The sequence below is a fragment of the Emys orbicularis genome, chromosome 13 (genome assembly GCF_028017835.1).
Source record: "Emys orbicularis isolate rEmyOrb1 chromosome 13, rEmyOrb1.hap1, whole genome shotgun sequence".
Classification (NCBI taxonomy): Eukaryota; Metazoa; Chordata; order Testudines; family Emydidae; genus Emys; species Emys orbicularis.
Window position 1 is genome coordinate 38,938,333 of NC_088695.1, and position 20,827 is coordinate 38,959,159.

A 20,827-nucleotide genomic window follows, 5' to 3' on the forward strand; every position below is an offset into this window, starting at 1 on the left:
AGATCCCGGATAGGCATGGTAAATGCTCTTCAAAGGCTGCTCCACTCCAGACTCAATTACTGAACTTATAATTTACTATTTGCAATTAAAACCCGTGAATGAACTTTGGTATGATCAACTGAAAGAGCCCACCATCTTTTTCAAGCCCCATCTCAGGCTCCCTTTTCATAAACCGCACAGTCCGATGCTCTACCATCTGGTCTCATCCGCACGCTCTCAGCAGCCTGGGCCTTTATCATCCCTGATGGACCAGTCCCTAAAGAAACCCTTCTTGGCAACTGCAGCAAGCCTGGCCCAAACCATCCACAGCTACCAACTCTCCACTCTCTCCTCCAGCAGTCATCCTCCTCCAACTACTATAAAATGAATTCTAGGGTAGCTCATAGCAACATAATGGGTCTTCATGGAGCCCTTAGTTTCAAACCACTCTCTCACTTCCATCCACATGTTTTACCTCCAAAATATCTCATACTTAAAATAATACAAACACAACATGTATCCTACCATTCTCCAAAAGTACATATTCAGTAATAGCTTTTGCAGGCTAGTTATAAAAAAAATCGAGTGCTCCATATTTACAAAATAAACCATAATGGGCTCTAACAAGAGTATGAGCATAATGTACCATGTCGTCTTCATTTACGCAACAGTCTGATTTCCTTTTCTGTTTGGCCTGTTCCTCTGCATTACCCCCACCAAACTCAACTCCAATGACATTAAACGGTATGTGGCAGGCATAATAATAATACCTAACATTTATACAGTGCTTTTCATCAGCAGATCCTCACTGGAAGTCAGTATTGTCACTATTTATAGATAGGGAAACTGAGGCAGAGAGCTCTGAAGTGACTTGCCCAAGGTCACCCAGCAGGCCAATGGCAGAGCTGGGAACAGAACTTAGGTCTCCGAGTCCCAGACCAGTACTCCAACCACTAGGCCATGCCTATACTTCATGGCACAAGAGCTCCCTCTCTCTTTGGGAGAAGCACATATGACTGCGCCATCACTTTTATCAGAATATATTGAAGCTGAAGCTTAGTACCCCTTTTCCTATGCAGTCAGATCACCCTTTGAATGGTGGTCAGGAGAGTGCTCAGAATAGGCTGCATCTTCAATCCTCTTTAGTCTTACAGGAATACCATTTGATTTGTTCAAGCTGTTCTAGATGTAGAAATCAGAATGGGTTTTTTTGGTGTTGTTGCTAAGAGCTACCCAAACCTCAAATCCATGGACCTTGCAGTAGGATGTTACTGGAAAATAAGAATGCTAGTCCTTAGTGCTATTTGTCCATTGTTTCATCCAGCACTGTGGGGGAATTGAGACTCAAATTACAGTCTGAAATGCAAACTCACTTTATAGCACAGTATGTTATAGCACTGGGGGAGCAATTACTGCAACCATCCATCTCACACACAAAACTCTGAATCAAAAGGATAGAAGTGTCACAGCAGAGCACTGATCTCAGATAATTAATGTAAGAGCCAATATTCCAATAAAGTTCCATCCCACATGCAGAACTATGGCAGATGCCATGATTGAAGTTCATTTTGGGTTATTAGCATAGAACAGCTCGTTGGGCCTCCGAGACAAAACAGCTGAATCAAAGCGAGACACACCGATCTATGTAGCATCCCCTCGTGAGTAATTTGTCAGTACAAGTAGCTCAATAACAGAAGGCAAGCTGCATGCTCTGCTCAGCAGTGTTCAAATTCCAGTAAAAATCTACTTTGGCCAAGTTTTAAAAATTCAGTTAATCTTCATGCTTTTGTTAAGGCGGTGAATTTGTTCTGCACTGTAACTCCACAAATCACATTGCTCAGTTCATACTATCAGTATCATTACAATGATAATACACTGGAGCAGTCTCTCTGGATTTATACTGGTATACCTGAACTCAAAAAAGAAGGATAGTCTGGTGGTTAAGACAGTGGATTGGGGCTCAAGGGACCTGAGTTCGGTTTGTGGCTCAACCACAGACATCCTTGTCTAACCTCAGCAAATCACTTGATTTCTCTGTGTTTCTGTGTAAGATGTGTAAGATATGGATAACAACATGCCCTACCTTCAAGAGCTGCTGTGAAGTCCTCAGATAATATGGAAGTAGCAAGGGATGGAATGGGGCTTGCTCCACTTAAGAAGATTCTGTTCTATTTCACTCCTCCCACCCCCCGCCATCAGTGCTGGCTGCCTGATATGCTATCCCCCAGTAATCCTGCCAATACTGTATAAATTAGCCAGTTCCTAGTTATTGATGACTCAATCCAGAGCCAACATTTCAACTTCTTTTTATCTATAACAGCCTGATGAAGCAGGGGAGAGACTTTTTCTTGCATTTTTCAGTTACATGCACAAGAACTGCTTCAGCATCATAACCTAAAATAAAGGCTAGAGGAAAAAACTCAAAAAGATTCCCAGCAATACAGATTTATTTATTTTTAGCACAAACCAGACCTTTCCAGTTGCAGGTGATATCAGTGATGATAATCATGAGGTCATTACCTGCACACAGAAATGTATGAGTGATCCTGGCCTTTAAATGAAGACTTAAGAGGATACATTCATCTTGACATGATGAACCTTTTAAAGATCATACAGCAGGGCTTGTTGTCCTTTCACTCCTACTTGTGAGTTCCAACAGAGCTGGCATAACATTTAAGAAATAAAAACTGTAGCTATATTTGGAGAACATGATATTTGAAGGGGGTAGGGCTAGAAAAAGAAATGTTTAGGATGACTGAAGAAAATCCTTGTATCTCAGAGGCAGAGCTGAGACATCCCTAATGGACAACAAATGCTTGCAGCCAGCATGGTCACTTTGCAGGTTAGATCCTGACTGCTCATGCATGGGAGCTTCTCCACTCCCACACCTCCATCCACAGCCCCTGCAAAGGGGACATCCAGAGTCCTTCATTCCTTCATCAAGTGGTGAGTGGAAGGGGAATAGTCACTTTGCTACTCATGGAACTAGACATCATAAAGGGGAAGCGGCCCTGGCCTCAGTCTCCCCCTTCTGCACAAGCTAGTGGTTTGGAGACACTGAATGGGGGAGGACATTCTGCACCATGTTACACCTGCCAGAACATGCGACTCCTGTAGGAGTCACTAAGGCTTTCCCTGGAGGTATTGTGCCTCTGCGTCCTCTGCACGCAGAATGCCTTCCAGAACTGTTGCACGGGTGCGGTATCCACAGGTCCACTGCGTCCTGGCAACTTTACTCCTGCATAAGTCCAGCAAACTGCTGAGCACTTTCAACTCCCACCGAGTCAGTTAAGTTAATCTACCAGGATCAGGCCCCAGTAGCTCAGAATCGGGCTGCAAGTCAGCAAGCTAATCTTGCTACCAGAGAAATTGCCTTTCTGATCCCATTGTGATTGCTCAGATCAGGTGAGATTTTCTACTGCATTTGAATCCTTGACAACAGCAAGTAGTGCTCTTGATGAGGGTCCCTGGGTTATAGCACTCATCTCGTCGTCCGTCCCCCCCAGCTGTCTACTATAGCCTGAATTTGCAACTTCTTTTTAATAAAAAATTAAGCGTGTTTTATTTTAAATATTCACTCCATTTCATAGGTTCATTTCTAGCAAATCTCCTCCAGACCTTTTCACTCTGCAAAGCATCCCAGTGGGTTTCTGTTGACAGTCTACAAGAAAGAAACATGCACCATGTTGATTGCTTTAGGCTTTAATTAAGGAATCACTCAACTCAGAGTAAAATTATTCTCATTTCAGGCTCACTTCTCAGCAATGAATATTTAGCTCCACTTTTAAATCTTAAAACACTGATGAGAGGCTTGAATGTAGGCGAACACTTAGAGTTTTCTGTATTTGATTGCTTTTTTTAAAAAAAATGGGAATTGACAAGGAATAAGACGTACAGATTTATCTTTTCAATAGAATTGTCTGTTTTTCCCAGACATGATCTTGCATTCTTTATGGTCTTCAGTAGGAGAACTGTAACACTGAGTCCCACTTCATTGTCAATTGAAATAAAACAGATAGCACAAATACTAGGCAGCAGATTACTTTGGGGATATCTCAAAAGGTCAGGTTCATTATAAAAAATGTTCTCCTATTATTGAGTTATATTCCCAGCTGTTCGTTAAATCACACATTTAGATTTATATTTTAAAGACAGGTAAATATAGAAAACAACTTCAAATAGTCACATATGCTCAAAATCCTTTAGGTGGAGTGCTGAAAGCAGTGGACAGAGTCAATAATAAAATATACTTCTCTCTGTATTGCAGTGTACTGTGGTTACCAGGTCTATTGCCACTTTGTTATGTGATGTCAGGCAAGTCACTTAATCTCTCTGTGCCTTAGTTATCTATCTCTGAAATGGGTATACCTCCTTCATAATGGTATTGTGGGGCTTAGAAAGACTAGGCCAAAACCTATAGTCCTTGCTCTGGGAAAAATTCCACCAACATCTGATTCAGAATTAGTTCACTGAACTGCGTACAACTCAGTTTAGTTAGATGATGTATTTACCATGTATGTGGCCCGAAGTGCATCCAATACAACAGCACTTGCTCATGCATGTACAATAGTGAATTTAAAATGAGAAACAGGCCTTGAACAAACCCTCAGATCCAAACAGCTCCCAAACTTGGGAACGTTTAGGTATGAATCTGACATTTGTGGGGGACCCTCATCCGTGAGCAGGCTGAATCAAATCTCTGTGTCTGGACACTTTATGAAAGGTTTGTTCCTGCAGGATTTTATCACTTGAATCTCACTAAGGGCAATGGGATGGCTCACATAAGGAGGACTGCATTTTGGCGTTCTTGATTAAGATCTGAATGTTTGGCTCAGCTCTTTAAGAAGATATAAAACAGGTACCTTCATATCTAAGGTTAGAACTGAGCCTGCAACATGCCCTCTCACACCTAATTTCCTTTCCCCTTCAAAAGTCTCCTCCTGTTCTGTACTGCTCTGAAAGAAGGAACTGTGCCCAAAATTCTTTTGAAAATGGGTTGCTGATTTTTCACTTATTACAAGTGTGCACTTATTTCTGTGTGGGTCATTTTCTTTTTAAAACAAATTGGCTTGGATTTCCTCCCCAGTCCTGTTTGTGTCTGAAGAATTAGTTACAAAAAAACCCACAAACTTTTGCTGTAAAATTCACTTCCTCCAAGCTGCCTTTAAGTGACAAGCAAAACTGAAAGATTAGTTATACATATTACCCAAAGCACCGATCGATAAGTGAATGATTTCCAGAAACTGTACTGCATCACAGAGTGTTCCATTATACCAGCTTCTAAAAAATAGGGCTATTAGTGTTCCACTAAATAATTATATATGTAAGTGGCAGTCAGGATGATTAATTCTTCAAAACTTCTCAGTCTTGTTAATTCTGAAGAGCATGGGCAGATTATTTCAAACACTGCTGTTGATCAAAGAGCACTTGTTTGTACTGACAACAAATGCATGAGAAAGTGCAACACTCTCCACTTCTTGAAGGCTTCAAATCAAGACTGGATGTCTTTCTGGCAGATATGCTATCGCCAAACACAAGCAGGCTCATCACATGACAACTGGAAGGAATTCTATGGCCTGCATTATGCAGGTGGTCAGACTAGATGATCTAATGGTTGCTTCTGGCGATGAAATGCAGCCTTTAGACAACAGGCCGGCATTAGCACCACGTTCACCCTTTCAGAAAGTGTGTGGGGTGTTCTGATCTAGCATTTTGGTTCAATTAGCCAAGACAAGGCTTACGTGCGACATGGGTCTCAAGTTGGACCTTGACACAGGGGTCAGTTTCACACATCTATAAAGACATTCATTGGCAACTCAAGAATACTGTAAAATAAAGTTTTCAAAGGCGAAATCAAGAACACTTAGACTGGCTGTCTCAATGCAGAACACATGGATGTACTAGGAAGCTTGTAGGTGGGGCTTTTGAAAGTGGGCCCAGGACTAACCATTTTTAATCTTTCCCTGGGAAACAACTACCAACTTTGTGCACCTTGTCCTCTCTGAGTATCTCAAAGTGCTTCACAAACATTAGTGATTTAAACCTCACAACTTCCACCGCGAGACAGGTAACCAATATGCCTTTCACAGATGGGAAGCTGAAGCATGAAGAAAACTTCCCCAAGAGAAACAGAGTAAGTCAGTGGCACAGTGAAGCGAAAGACCCAGATCTTCCGACCCAGTCTTGTATTTTAACCACCAGATGATTTTTTCTCTATGCAGAGATGACTCAGGAATAAGGGTTGGCGAACACTCTCTTTGCAGAAGAATATGCAAGGCTCAATTGTTGTACAGTACCAGAGTCCATAGCAGAGAACAGCGGGGAGTCCCAATGCTCCAATGGTACACTATACCTCAGGCAAGCACAATGCCACCAAGATCCAACAAGACACATGCCCAATGTTCCACCTTTGGATTGGGTGTAGCTTTGCTGAATGGTGCAGAGAAACAACAGGCCATAGTTCTACCATCTTTTGGGAATCTAGTACCAGTGCTGGCGTTATCCTTGAGTAGTCCTCGCTCCCTTCTATAATAAAGCAAGGCTCAAAAATAAGTTATGCTCAAGTTATTTCTACCATCGGTAATCAAGATGAATGGATACCTTCTTTACTTGGTAGGCTGAAGCCTGTGTGAGGTCGTATACTGAATTAACTTCCCAACCAATGGTGAACCAGACTGGGTTTAGACAGAGAGCCAAAAAATAGCCTCTGATCTCAAGAAATAATGAAAGTATCTGATTACCTCTTTGTGGACTAGCCTAATCACATGTAACCTGCAGTTATCTAGTCGATATTTCTACTTAAGTTATTGCAGCTAGGAATTTCACCCAAGAATGGTAGTCAGGTCTGATTGCTTCTTGGAGAAGCCTGAAAAAAGAACTTCAGTCTGCACTGCCTGCTGTGTTGTCTTGTAAATAAAGAAAATTAATTCTCCAATAATTCAATGAGGAACAAGGTATGTGGTTTTTTGAGCCATTTCAACTCTGACTCTGCTGCATCCATCAACCCCATTACAAAGAAAAAGCCAAAGGCCTTATTTTGCAGCCCTTGTACAAGAAAAACTCCCACAGAAGTCCCCCCTGCCCCCCAAATTTAGCATAATTCTCACAAAAGAGACCAGATATAGTGGTTGCTATTAAAAAGTCAACACTTTATTAGTGACCATGAAGTGGAACCTAAGAAATTATGCAAAAAGAACAGGAGTACTTGTGGCACCTTAGAGACTAACAAATCTAAGGTGCCACAAATACTCCTGTTCTTTTTGCAGATACAGACTAACATGGCTGCTACTCTGTAACCTAAGAAATTATGGTCACTCCTTATTGTAATTACAGAGGAAAACAGTGATATTTCAGATCTCACTGTGCAGCCACTGGCTTTTTTTAATGGCAACCCTTGCACCTGGATGAGGTGTTGCACGTAGGAACTCTATTTTTAGTAAAACCCAGAATACTCAAATTCTATCTCCAAATCCAATGTTCAGATCAGGATAACACCCCAAAAATTCCATTTTAAAGTTTCCCCACATGGCCAATTACAATCCTACCTGGCCTGTTTGCTGATGGTGAGCACTGTTTATTTGATGATTGTGCCACTGAGTAGTCACATAACCCGTAGCTCAAATTTTCAAGACTAAACCATTAGACAGCTCCATAAACAAACAGGCCTTCAGGTTTTCCCACTATCACCATCATATAAATGAGATGTGTGAGCTCTTGCCACTGCCACCATAGACCCAACCCAGTGTTCTATGTAAATACTGTTTACAAACTAATATCAATTTATGAATGAAGCAACTAAAGCATGGTTGCAGACACAACTGTTGATATGTGTTGGCTCAGTCAGATAGTGTTTTTAAATGATTGCACTATGGAGAAATCCACAATTTTTTACACCCCTCTACTCCAAACAAGAGAATGTATCCCCTGTCACCAAGGCCAATTAGAAATGCCCAGATCTCTGTTTTGCCTGTTTTTCTTTAACATGAATTTATTCCTCAGAAAAAAATCAGATTATGGGCTAGGATTAAGAGTGTGCACTGGCAACAGATATCTGCCAATAGTGTATTTGCTTTCACTGATATTTTGAAGAGCAGTTGCATTTTCATGAGCACAAGAACAGTTACTCTCATTCTCATCTCTACACATGTCCCTTCTCTGAAAAGGTCGCTTGTTGACAAATTTTTCTTACAAATCAAGAGGGGAAAAAGTGTCATTACCAAGTGATCTGAAGTGAAGTCTTCAAGACTCACAAAACCAAATTAACTAGCTTTTCCTAAAGATGCCATTTGACACATACAGTATAATAGCGACAGACTTTGTGCAGTTTGGTGTTAAATGTAATGGCACACATTCATAAACTTGTGTTGCCACCCAAACTGCAGTACAGCATAAGAAAGGAAAAGAACATAGCACGTAAGCAAAGCTCACTGGTAGGCAGCTACGTGGACTTTTTCCTACCCCCATATAAAGGTAACAGTGGTCCTGAACATTGTGTTCAAGCAGAGTGTAACTCTAGAGAGGAAGCAATGGAGAAACTGGCAACTGAAGAAAAAAATATTTTTTATGTATCTAGGTCCTTTAAAAAGGAGGAAAACTGACAAATATTCTGGCATTACCTTCTTTTCCAGAAGGGACTAGATCCTGGATTCCCAAGCAAAGTCCATGTATCTTCTAGATATCTAATGTACTTATATGGCCCCCATTTCTGTATTATCTGAGCTCCTTACAGTCTTTAGTGCATTTATCCTCACAACACCTCTGTGAGGTAGGAGTGCTATTCTCCCTATTGTACAGATGGAGAAGTTGAGGCGTGGAGAGATTAAGTGACTTGTCCTATGTCACACAGGAAGACTGGCAGAGCAGAGTCTCGAACCCAGGTCTCCCTTGTCCTAGGCTAGTTTCCTAACCACTGTGCAACATAACTCTGCAGAGAACCCTCCAACTGGTAAAAAAAACACTAGTGCTATTAGTACAGCCCTCATAATCTAATAGAAGCTGCAGCACAAGGCAGGGATTTTGGCAAGTGAATCATCACAATCACAAACCCATAGTCACCAAAGCTGACTTACTCTGTGGCTCATCCTTACCCAAACTCTTTTGCACAGTGCTGGGAGAAAGCTGCAGTGGAGACCAGAGGGAGGAGAATCCATGCACCACACACACAGGGTAGCATAAAGGTTCTGCTGTGCTTACGGCCTTCTGGATCTGGACTGAAGGAGGTGCGGCAGGATTTGGCTCAAAGCTATTCATTAGAGTTTCTGCTAAACCAAAATTGCTTGTTCTATTTTAGTGCTGTGGGATAAGTTCATAATGGCTGCAAAACCAAACCGCCCACGTCAAATAATATTTATTATCATGTGTGTCTTTACAGTAAACTTATGTTACAAAGTTTACTTTGCACTCCTGACTCTTTCCAGCATGCAACATCAATCAAAAATGTGTAACGTGGATTATTATGCAAATACCCCAGGCATAAAGAAAAGTCTCCTCTACTTCTCCATTCCAGCCCATTCTTTAAAGTTGAATGTACTTTAGTTCTTAAATTAAGTAAAATTTCAGAGCATTTCTTGCTTTCTATTTCATTTGCTTTATTTTAAATCCCAACAGATTTTTGGCTTTTAGTGGAGGGAAAAAAAAAAAAAAAGGGGGGGGGTGCCTTCTGTGGGATGGTCTGTAATCCTTTTAAGCATCACCAAAAATGGATTATAAAAGATGGTTCAATTTTTAAAAGTACTCACCAAAGATAAAACTGTGTAAGAGCTGGAGCATGAATGCAGACTATCTACTGTACTAAAACAGGGCTCTACTTAAACACATCTGAAACAGAATATCACATTGAAAGATCTAGGACCAAAATATTCTAACGTGGGTGTTTTATGTTAGTCTCCTAAATGCATATTTAGGTCCCTAAATAGATATTAGAGGCAACGTTTTTCAGTGCTGAGCACATCTGAAAATCAGGCCTCTAATTTCAATTCAGACACCTAAATATGCATTTAAAAAGCCCATTTTTAGACATCAACATTTGAAATCATGGACATAATTATTTGGAGTTCTCTGACTGATGTCAGCACTAGCTGGCTGATAATAAATACAGTATGTGACAAAGTATGATCCCCGGTAACATTTTCAAGAGATACTAAGTGACAGAGCAGCCTAAGTCCCCCATGTTCAAAAGTCATTTAGACACTTATGAGCCTAAATCCCACTGAAAATCAATGGGATTTAAGCTCCTAAGTCACTTTGGAAAATGGAACTTGGATACATTTGAAAATTTGATCCCAGCCTTTTTTCTGGAACCCCCAATAAGATTTTGCAGCCTGACCTTGTCAGAGGTGTCAAGTTTCAGGAAGAAACCTGACAGTCTCTCTATAACCAGTGCACCTAAGTGATCCGTGCTGCTTTACTTTCCAGGGTGCTATTTCAATGAGCCATTAAACGTAACAGTTCATATTTGTCTCCCTGGGCCAAATTTATTTTTTCTGGTGACACATTCTTAGTTAAGTTCAATATTCAACATTTTTTGAATATTTAGGGGATCTGTTAAGTAGGCCAAGACTTCCAGACGGATGTCTCTCTCCATGCTGTTCTGGCAGCTCTTAACTCTTTATGTCTCCAACTATGGCCATCTCCTCCTGATTCGGCTCTGGGTATTTGGAAGGCTCTCTGGATTAGATATTTTGAGCTCTTAAAGACTGAAACCTCACCAGTATGTAACAGCATTATTTGGCTTCAGATCAAATTGGTTTCTTTACATGAATTAGTTTATTAGCAATTAAACTATTTCAACTCAGAGAAGCTAAACTGGAATGCTTAGAAAGTACAGAATGGCAGAGTCTCATTCTTAATGATTCCCACATACGTATTGGGAAGAGAACCATCCTACATCTATTATGGACCTGCTAGGCAATCTGCAGGGTACGTCTATACTTACCTCCGGGTCCGGCGGTAAGCAATCGATCTTCTGGGATCGATTTATCGCGTCTTGTCTAGACGCGATAAATCGATCCTGGAAGTGCTCGCCGTCGACGCCGGTACTCCTGCTCTGCGAGAGGAGTACGCGGAGTCGACGGGGGAGCCTGCCTGCCGCGTCTGGACCCGCGGTAAGTTCGAACTAAGGTACTTCGACTTCAGCTACGTTAATAACGTATCTTAGTTCGAAGTGGGGGGTTAGTGTGGACCAGGGGCGAAGTTCTCTGCTGAATACAGGTTGTTATAACTTCCAAGTTGTTTTCCATTACTGACCTTAGCATCTGAGTATGCATAACAATATACTTCCAGGTACTTGATGGTCCAGAAAAAAACTTCCAAGGACTCTGAAATGTTGCTTTACACCACATCAGTATGTAATTAAGTTTAAAGTCTCCAGATGCTGCTCTTTGTATGGTGCATGGATTTCATGTCCAGAAATCCCTGGTTTAATAGGTTCTGTTTCATTTATACTATCACATACATCAAAATAATTTAGCACCCTTGGGATGTTATTTCTAATCTGATCCTCAAATCATAGCTGTTGCCATAACAATGGAGAAATCTGATACCTGATCAAATTGCAGATTCTTGTGAAAAAGAAAAAAGAAAGAAAAAAAAAGCCTTGCACAACCTGAGATTTTCTAGCTCTCTGAGAAAAAGGTATATGTGGAAGTTTTGGTACTGTGATAGTGTCATAAAACACTGTCCCTGCTGTGACCTGATTCCATCAGAAAAATGTGGGCAGACATATATTTCAATCATATTAAAAAAAACAGACTGACACTTAAAATAAATATAGTAACAATAATGGTAACAGCTGGCATTTTAGCCATCTACTTCATAACTTTTTCCACAGTGATAGCAGGAGGTTAAAGAACTGAACCATAATGAACACCCCTGCTCCATTTATCTCACCTTACCCTTAAGTCTCCAGTCCTACTGAACTAACAATTACAGAAGCAGCACATATATCAGACTGTTCCATCAGTCGCATCATTAGTTAAGCGCCAGTCATTACGGGAAGTTCTAGCTGTTTCGAGGTAAACATTTCCTGAGGTTGTTGCGTCAAATACAGGTTAAAATTGTCTCACTTGCTAACAGAGATACATCCTGCAATTTTCACTCTTACCTTCCCCACCCAGTTATCACGCACACTTCAACCACTGAACAGCCCACAACATGTCATATGTATTTCTACATACATAACAGTTAGGAGAAAGAAAAATTCTCATCTTTAAGCTTAAGCTACTTACAGTATCTTATCACTGGGGCCTCTACTGAAGCCGTATCCCATTATTCTGACTACCCTGTACCTTTGTGTTTCTGGGTTACTTTTATGTTTTGCTTATACCTGGACTCAACTGATTTGAATTTTCCTTTTGCCTATATTCCCAAGGTGCTGCTTGCTTAGATCCATCTAGCCTGTTCTACACTCACATTGATTGTTTACTAATAACTAATGTAATCACTTCGCGGAACTGCCTTACTCAACATTCCTTTTCCATGGTGTTCTTTTTTTATTGAAATAAAAGACGCTTGCATAATAAAATACTAGACGCTTATATGTTAGGGTTATGTTTTCCTCACTTTGCCTTTGTTAGTTTACTATTAGGTGTGTAGAAATTGCTTTGCCTAACACAGTCTCGTATCCATTAGCTAAATTCAGCCAATTTACAGTCAGACTTAACAGTCCTCTCTTTTCTTCACAAGTGAACTGAATGTGAATTTTGGGACAGTCGCATGAGAACAGTCACCACCAAGAGATAACAATGGCATCAGTAACTGTGCACCTTCTGCTGAAGAAGAGAGCAATGTTCTTCAGCTGATACTCCAATAAAACCTTTACATCATTCACTCTAATGCGTTGGTGTGTACAGATGTATTTGTCCACTGTGTAATGTAAAAACAAAACTATATATTAAAAGCTAGGACTTTAAAATTGCACTTACCTGGAACAAAGCTTCCCTGGACCACCTCTTTATAGGCCCACCAGCCCTCATGGATTTTTGGTGAATTCTGTTGAGCTAGAAGGAAACAACCAAAGAAACCATAAAACATTAAGAAAACCTCAATAATACAAGCAATTTCAAAACTCTAAAAAATAACAAATCTATAGTGACCTAGGACGTCACAGCAGTCATTATACTTCTTATGATGGACACTCAGAACTTCATGGCAGCAGTGGAGCTAAAACTCAGATAGTCCTGTGCAGATCCCTACTACCTAAGCTAACAGAGGATCCCTGTTAGCAACACTGAGTCTATTGCACACCACTGAGCAGTTCTGAATCCACATCCACTAGAGGACATTGGCGTGACTGAATTTTATATATACGCACATCCACACTACTGTATCTAGTTCATTACAATATTACATCTTAAAGAATTTCAAAGTGCTTCACATATACGTGTATTGCTTCATACAGAACCACCAAAATGCAGCCTCTTCTGGGCTGGAGGGAAGCAGTGTGGGAGGGAACGGAACACTGCATTGCACAATGGACTATGAGTCAAGAAAAATCATTAAAGAATGGCCAATTGTCTCTGTATAGACAGGTCTGTTATGTTCAGAAACTTCCAGGACTTCTCAGTTAATCAAAAAGGATAGAACACGAGGATCATTACATATTGTTCTGTCAGTCATATAAGCAGTATTTATTTGGTTTCTCTTGACGATTTAAGTGACTGATTGCAAACAGCAGAAGCAACAGTAAAACCGAACTCAGTTAATGATACTGACAAAGACAGAAATCTTCTGGTTATGAGAAACCAAAGCACAGCCATTATAGCATAGGAGTTGTGTGGGGACTCACGGTGCTTGCAGTACAGGGGCTGTGTCAATAAGACAGGAAACATTTAACTGGAATTGCTATTCCACTGGGCACTCTTTACATTTTATAGATCATTATTCAACATTTCTATCGCAGTCTAGAGACCTCAAACCAGGTGGGGCTTCATTGTGTTAGGCACTGTATATACATATAGACAATGACAGTACAATTGTGAGCTCATTGGGGCAGGCACTGTCTGGATATCAAGTATTCAGATCATAAATGTTATCCCTCATCCTGCAGTCTGATCTGTACAGGAGAACCCCTATGCCTGTGTATTCCAGAAGATCTGGAGCGGAGGTCCATATAGGCACAAGATTCCGACCTATGTATATCATATTGCAGGACAGATGCCTCACTAGGGTCAAGCTACGTCACTATTTGGATGAAGACCTCCATAAATTCACAGCAGCTACAAGAAGCTAGAGACACTGTCCATCAGGAGATGTTCTTGCCTCCAAGTCAGCACAGAACAGTTCTCCCCATTAGTACTAAGGGTTTCTGAGAACTGCTGTTGATAATGCCTTTCAGGGAAGATCTAACAGCATGGTATTGACCATTATTAAAAATTCCACGATTCTTCAGCAAGAGTGGAGGGAGTTCCAAATCAAAACTAGGAATTATTCCACCTATTTAAAATCCCACTGCAGTTTAAAATTACGCTGAAGTGTCACTGTAGCATTATTATACACAGTTTAACAGTTGCCCATAGGTGGTTGCATTTCAGTAATGGATGAAGTGATATATACACACACACACACACCTTATAAAGATCTTTGGGATGAAGGGCACTATATAAATGGAAATTATTTATTATAACCAATATATACATAGAACAGAGAAACCACGACTCTTACCCATTTTATAGCCAACCCTAAAATTGTAAGCAGTGATCAATTTCAGACCATCCAGAGGGGGAAAAAAAAAAAGAGTAATTGTTTAATAGAATCATCAATACCATAAAACTAATGTACCAAAAACACACAAACACACTGATTCTGTTGTGTCGTGTCCTCCCTTCCATTTAATAAAGCTAATACCAGAAAAAGTAAAATATTTGCCATCCTTTTAAACTTTTCTGCATTAACATGGAAAGCCATCATTCTCAGCTGTGTGAAATGAACAAGAAAACTAGGTTATCAAGGCTTTGTACTAAATAATTGGATGTCTGTGCAACTGTTTCAGCTACAGTAGAAGGGCATGACCTGGCATCACTCTGTGCATTCCACAGATATCAGATCAGTACACATGAAAATTACACGTATAAAAAGTAGTTAAGGAAGCAAAGTACGTTGAGATTCTGTAACACAGCCATTTAAAACATTTGAGATAAGGCAAGAGCATTGCTGGGGCCATTGTTGTATTACAGCAGTCTGTAGCCACTGAGGAAATCAAGCGGAAGGCAGTGGTGTTGCTGTCGGAGGGCAGCTAGGGAGACAATCCCCAGCGCCATGTTCTTGCTTGAACCCTGAAACCTCAACATTTAATACCAGTTGAGGCAAAACATCATGCAAAAATTGTGCAGAGAATCACTGAACATGACTTTGCACTCCGCTGCGCAGCTAAAGTAAGCCCTGGTGCCAGAGACCTGTTTTGACAGATCCTACAGGGACTTGCAATGGAATGGGAAAAAACAGACTCATGAAGCCTTCATTTCACAGAAGGGGGGGGGGGGGAAGCGTTCCAAAACCCTTCCCTCCTAACCCAACGTGTCAATCAGCATGAAGCAAAAGGTCTTATTTGATAAGCAAGGAATCTGTTCTTTATTTTTGAAACTTAATCACACCCAAAGCTGGATTAGTAATGGAACTGTGCTGTAAACACAGGACTGTAAAATAAAGATGAACCGGCATATGGACACTCCTTGCTGGGAATCCTATCTGTGATACTTACACCTGATGCACATCCAGTATGTGGTCTCTATGCTACCTACAGTCATGCCCATCTGACATGATGGCCTTACGCCGCACAGAAACAGATTTGACTTTATAGTTTAGGGATTACAGACAAGGAATGAGGCTTTTTACATCTGTAGCCTACATGATGCTGCAAATAGCATAATTCCCTCAGTGTGCCTCATTTAATCCACTCAAAGGAAAAATAGAAATGTACGACCCCCTATACTTTATCACAACTCCTACACTGTTGTGTCACATAAACTAGGTTCGACGGGGACAGGTGAGCAAAGCCCGCAGGTAAGTGGGGAACATGGAGACCTGGGAGATGGGTCAGAAACGAGAGGGAGTGTGGGCTATATTGGCAGAGAGAAAGGAGGGTCAGGACAAAACTGGGAAGAAAGATCAAACCAGTATCTTAGATGCCTATATACAAATGCGAGAAGTATGGGTAATAAGCAGGAAGAACTGGAAGTGCTAATAAATAAATACAACTATGACATTGTTGGCATCACTGAAACTTGGTGGGATAATACACATGATTGGAATGTTGGTGTGGATGGATACAGCTTGCTCAGGAAGGATAGACAGGGGGAAAATGGAGGAGGTGTTGCCTTATATATTAAAAATGTACACACTTGGACTGAGGTAGAGATGGACATAGGAGATGGAAGTGTTGAGAGTCTCTGGGTTAGGCTAAAAGGGGTAAAAAACAAGGGTGATGTCATGCTAGGAGTCTACTACAGGCCACCTAATCAGGTGAAAGAGGTGGATGAGGCTTTTTTTTAAACAACTAACAAAATCATCCAAAGCCCAAGATTTGGTGGTGATGGGGGACTTCAACTATCCGGATATATGTTGGGAAAATAACACAGCAGGGCACAGACTAGCCAACAAATTCTTGGACTGCATTGCAGACAACTTTTTATTTCAGAAGGTTGAAAAAGCTACTGGGGGGAAGCTGTTCTAGACTTGATTTTAACAAATAGGGAGGAACTCGTTGAGAATTTGAAAGTAGAAGGCAGCTTGGGTGAAAGTGATCATGAAATCATAGAGTTTGCAATTCTAAGGAAGGGTAGAAGGGAGAACCGCAAAATAGAGACAATGGATTTCAGGAAGGCAGATTTTGGTAAGCTCAGAGAGCTGATAGGTAAGGTCCCATGGGAATCAAGACTGAGGGAAAAAACAACTGAGGAGAGTTGGCAGTTTTTCAAAGGGACACTATTAAGGGCCCAAAAGCAAGCTATTCCGCTGGTTAGGAAGGATAGAAAATGTGGCAAAAGACCACCTTGGCTTAACTACGAGATCTTGCATGATCTAAAAAATAAAAAGGGGTCATATAAAAAATGGAAACTAGGACAGATTACAAAGGATGAATATAGGCAAACAATACAGGAATGCAGGGGCTATGGGAATAAAGGGAAACAAGAAGACTTTTTATCAATACATTAGAAGCAAGAGGAAGACCAAAGACAGGGTAGGCCCACAGCTTAGTGAAGAGGGAGAAACAGTAACAGGAAACTTGGAAATGGCAGAGATGCTTAATGACTTCTTTGTTTCGGTCTTCACCGAGAAGTCTGAAGGAATGCCTAACATAGTGAATGCTAATGGGAAGGGGGTAGGTTTAGCAGATAAAATAAAAAAAGAACAAGTTAAAAATCACTTAGAAAAGTTAGATGCCTGCAAGTCACCAGGGCCTGATGAAATGCATCCTAGAATACTCAAGGAGCTAATAGAGGAGGTATCTGAGCCTCTAGCTATTATCTTTGGAAAATCATGGGAGACGGGAGAGATTCCAGAAGACTGGAAAAGGGCAAATATAGTGCCCATCTATAAAAAGGGAAATAAAAACAACCCAGGAAACTACAGACCAGTTAGTTTAACTTCTGTGCCAGGGAAGATAATGGAGCAAGTAATTAAGGAAATCATCTGCAAACACTTGGAAGGTGGTAAGGTGATAGGGAACAGCCAGCATGGATTTGTAAAGAACAAATCATGTCAAACCAATCTGATAGCTTTCTTCGATAGGATAACGAGTCTTGTGGATAAGGGAGAAGCTGTGGATGTGGTATACCTAGACTTTAGTAAGGCATTTGATACAGTCTCGCATGATATTCTTATCGACAAACTAGGCAAATACAATTTAGATGGGGCTACTATAAGGTGGGAGCATAACTGGCTGGATAACCGTACTCAGAGAGTTGTTATTAATAGTTCCCAATCCTGCTGGAAAGGCATAACGAGTGGCGTTCCGCAGGGGTCTGTTTTGGGACCGGCTCTGTTCAATATCTTCATTAACGACTTAGATATTGGCATAGAAAGTACGCTTATTAAGTTTGCGGATGATACCAAACTGGGAGGGATTGCAACTGCTTTGGAGGACAGGGTCATAATTCAAAATGATCTGGACAAATTGGAGAAATTGTCTGAGTTAAACAGGATGAAGTTTAACAAAGACAAATGCAAAGTGCTCCACTTAGGAAGAAAAAATCAGTTTCACACATACAGAATGGGAAGAGACTGGCTAGGAAGGAGTACGGCAGAAAGGGATCTAGGGGTTATAGTGGACCACAAGCTAAATATGAGTCAACAGTGTGATGCTGTTGCAAAAAAAGCAAACATGATTCTGGGATGTATTAACAGGTGTGTTGTGAGCAAGACACGAGAAGTCATTCTTCCGCTCTACTCTGCTCTGGTTAGGCCTCAGCTGGAGTATTGCGTCCAGTTCTGGGCACCGCATTTCAAGAAAGATGTGGAGAAATTGGAAAGGGTCCAGAGAAGAGCAACAAGAATGATTAAAGGTCTTGAGAACATGACCTATGAAGGAAGGCTGAAAGAATTGGGTTTGTTTAGTTTGGAAAAGAGAAGACTGAGAGGGGACATGATAGCAGTTTTCAGGTATCTAAAAGGATGTCATAAGGAGGAGGGAGAAAACTTGTTCACCTTAGCCTCTAAGGATAGAACAAGAAGCAATGGGCTTAAACTGCAGCAAGGGAGGTCTAGATTGGACATTAGGAAAAAGTTCCTAACTGTCAGGGTGGTTAAACACTGGAACAAATTGCCTAGGGAGGTTGTGGAATCTCCATCTCTGGAGATATTTAAGAGTAGGTTAGATAAATGTCTATCAGGGATGGTCTAGACAGTATTTGGTCCTGCCATGCAGGCAGGGGACTGGACTCAATGACCTCTCGAGGTCCCTTCCAGTCCTAGAATCTATGAATCTATAAATGAGACCCCTGGGTTTATTTATTTAGGTATTTCTAGGTTTCCATTGCCATAATAATTGGACACTTCATTTCATACACTGCTTAAATGCACGTGATCATGTCTCGCCCCAGCAGCTGGCCCTTATGAAGGATAAAGGACTGCTACTCACCCATAATTAAAGGAGTCACTCCATTAAGCTCAGGTTTTGCCACTAATGGTCCCAGGTTCTATCCCCCACTTGCATTCGGTGTTTTGCACTATTTAATTTATTGAAAGACTCTATACTATATATATATATATATATATATATATATATATATATATATATATATATATATATATATATATATATATATATATATATATATATATATATATATATATATATATGCGCACAGTATGTGGGAACATCCAAAAACAAAATGAAAAACTGCACAGTTCAAAGGAATGAATCCACACATTAAAATTATGGGTACATGAAATTAACATACAAGTCCAAGATAGGTTTAAGAATAAAGGAAGGAGATGAAAGAAAAGAGACTGTCTGGAATGACAAAGCTTCGCACAATTCTGGCCACTAGTTGAAATTTCTGCCATATCTATATTTTATTTCCAGGAATTCCTCCATCCACCCTAATTGTTAATTATGAGCCTTACTTTGGTCAAAACATCATTCAATCAACTTTCCAACTCCTCAAAAAAAAAAAAAAAAGCCAGCTTTTAACAGTGGGGAATATGGATGTGACCACCAACGTAGCAATAATGTCTTCACCCAAAATATTCCTTGTGCAATCCATTTCTCGTACTTACATAATAAATGCTCAATTTTAAATTAAATTAAAGTACTAAAATTATGGATTAAGTTATTCCCCTTTCCCAACATTAGTTCATTACACTGAGTTCTTCAAGCCATATAGACTGTATCCTTAGGCAACTCCACGGCACGTGCCCAATTTAAGAATTGGATGAGGTAATGTTTGAGCTGTCTGCTTGAAGCCCAGTGCATTTGATGTAACATAGTGAACTAGCTGAAGCCATGTGATAAAGTGTTTGTAGAATTCCTCCTCAGTGCTCACTGATGAAAGCGATATTTAAATTGATTTCCCATCTAAATTTCAGATTACTGTAATTAATGGTGGTGTCAGTTTTATCCATTGTAGGGTTGTATTACACACTTCTGAGACTAGCTTCTTCTTTGTGGTATTACCTACACTATAAAAATGATGAAGAGGGAAAAAGTTTAGAAGGAGACTATGTATTTGTGAGGAAAGTTAAGAATCCACAAGTTTTCATTTCTGATCTGCTCACAGATCTAATCTGATGACTCATTTCAAAATACCTAAATCAGTATATTGTACAGAACCTTTAGGACTTCCCCCCCTCTTGGGAAGCATCACTGAATCTGTGGGTCCACCATAAAAGCTACTGGCAATTAGGAGAGACCATCTGCCTCTAGGAACAGACTATGCACAGAAGTATTTTCCCAAGAGCGCTGCTAGCATCAGCATTGTCGTCTGTAAACGCCATTTGCACATGCAATCCAAAGTGCTACATTCCTGTTTCCCTTTAAGGGTGACAGGATGTTGCAATGATCTCCATTTGCCACAAAGCTCCCTCTCTTTCTCAGTGTTGACATCAGTGGTCTCTGAACATAAGTAGCTGTGTTGGTTGTGACAAAGTTCCTCCTCTATCTTGGTGGGGCCTGCGCTTATTGGCGGATTTTTTTGCCTCAGAGATTCACCATGTGGGTTGGGGAACAGCTCAGAGACCTTCCCCTCTGAAAGAACCCACAGTCCAGGTCAATTGGGAGGTTTGGGGGGAACCCGGGCCCACCCTCTACTCCGGGTTCCAGCCCAGGGCCCTGTGGATTGCAGCGGTCTATAGAGCCTCCTGTAACAGCTGCATGACAGCTACAACTCCCTGGGCTACTTCCCCATGGCCTCCT

At 40.7% G+C, this 20,827-nt stretch overlaps 1 protein-coding gene across 1 annotated transcript in view; it reads right to left on the bottom strand.

The window, feature by feature from the left end:
- CA10 (carbonic anhydrase 10) overlaps positions 1 to 20,827 on the bottom strand; it is a 338,024-nt gene that overhangs the window by 265,023 nt on the left and 52,174 nt on the right. The window contains exon 2 of the mRNA XM_065416142.1: positions 12,900 to 12,974. Coding sequence (XP_065272214.1) covers positions 12,900 to 12,974 — 75 coding nt within the window. The remainder of the gene's footprint in view (positions 1 to 12,899; positions 12,975 to 20,827) is intronic.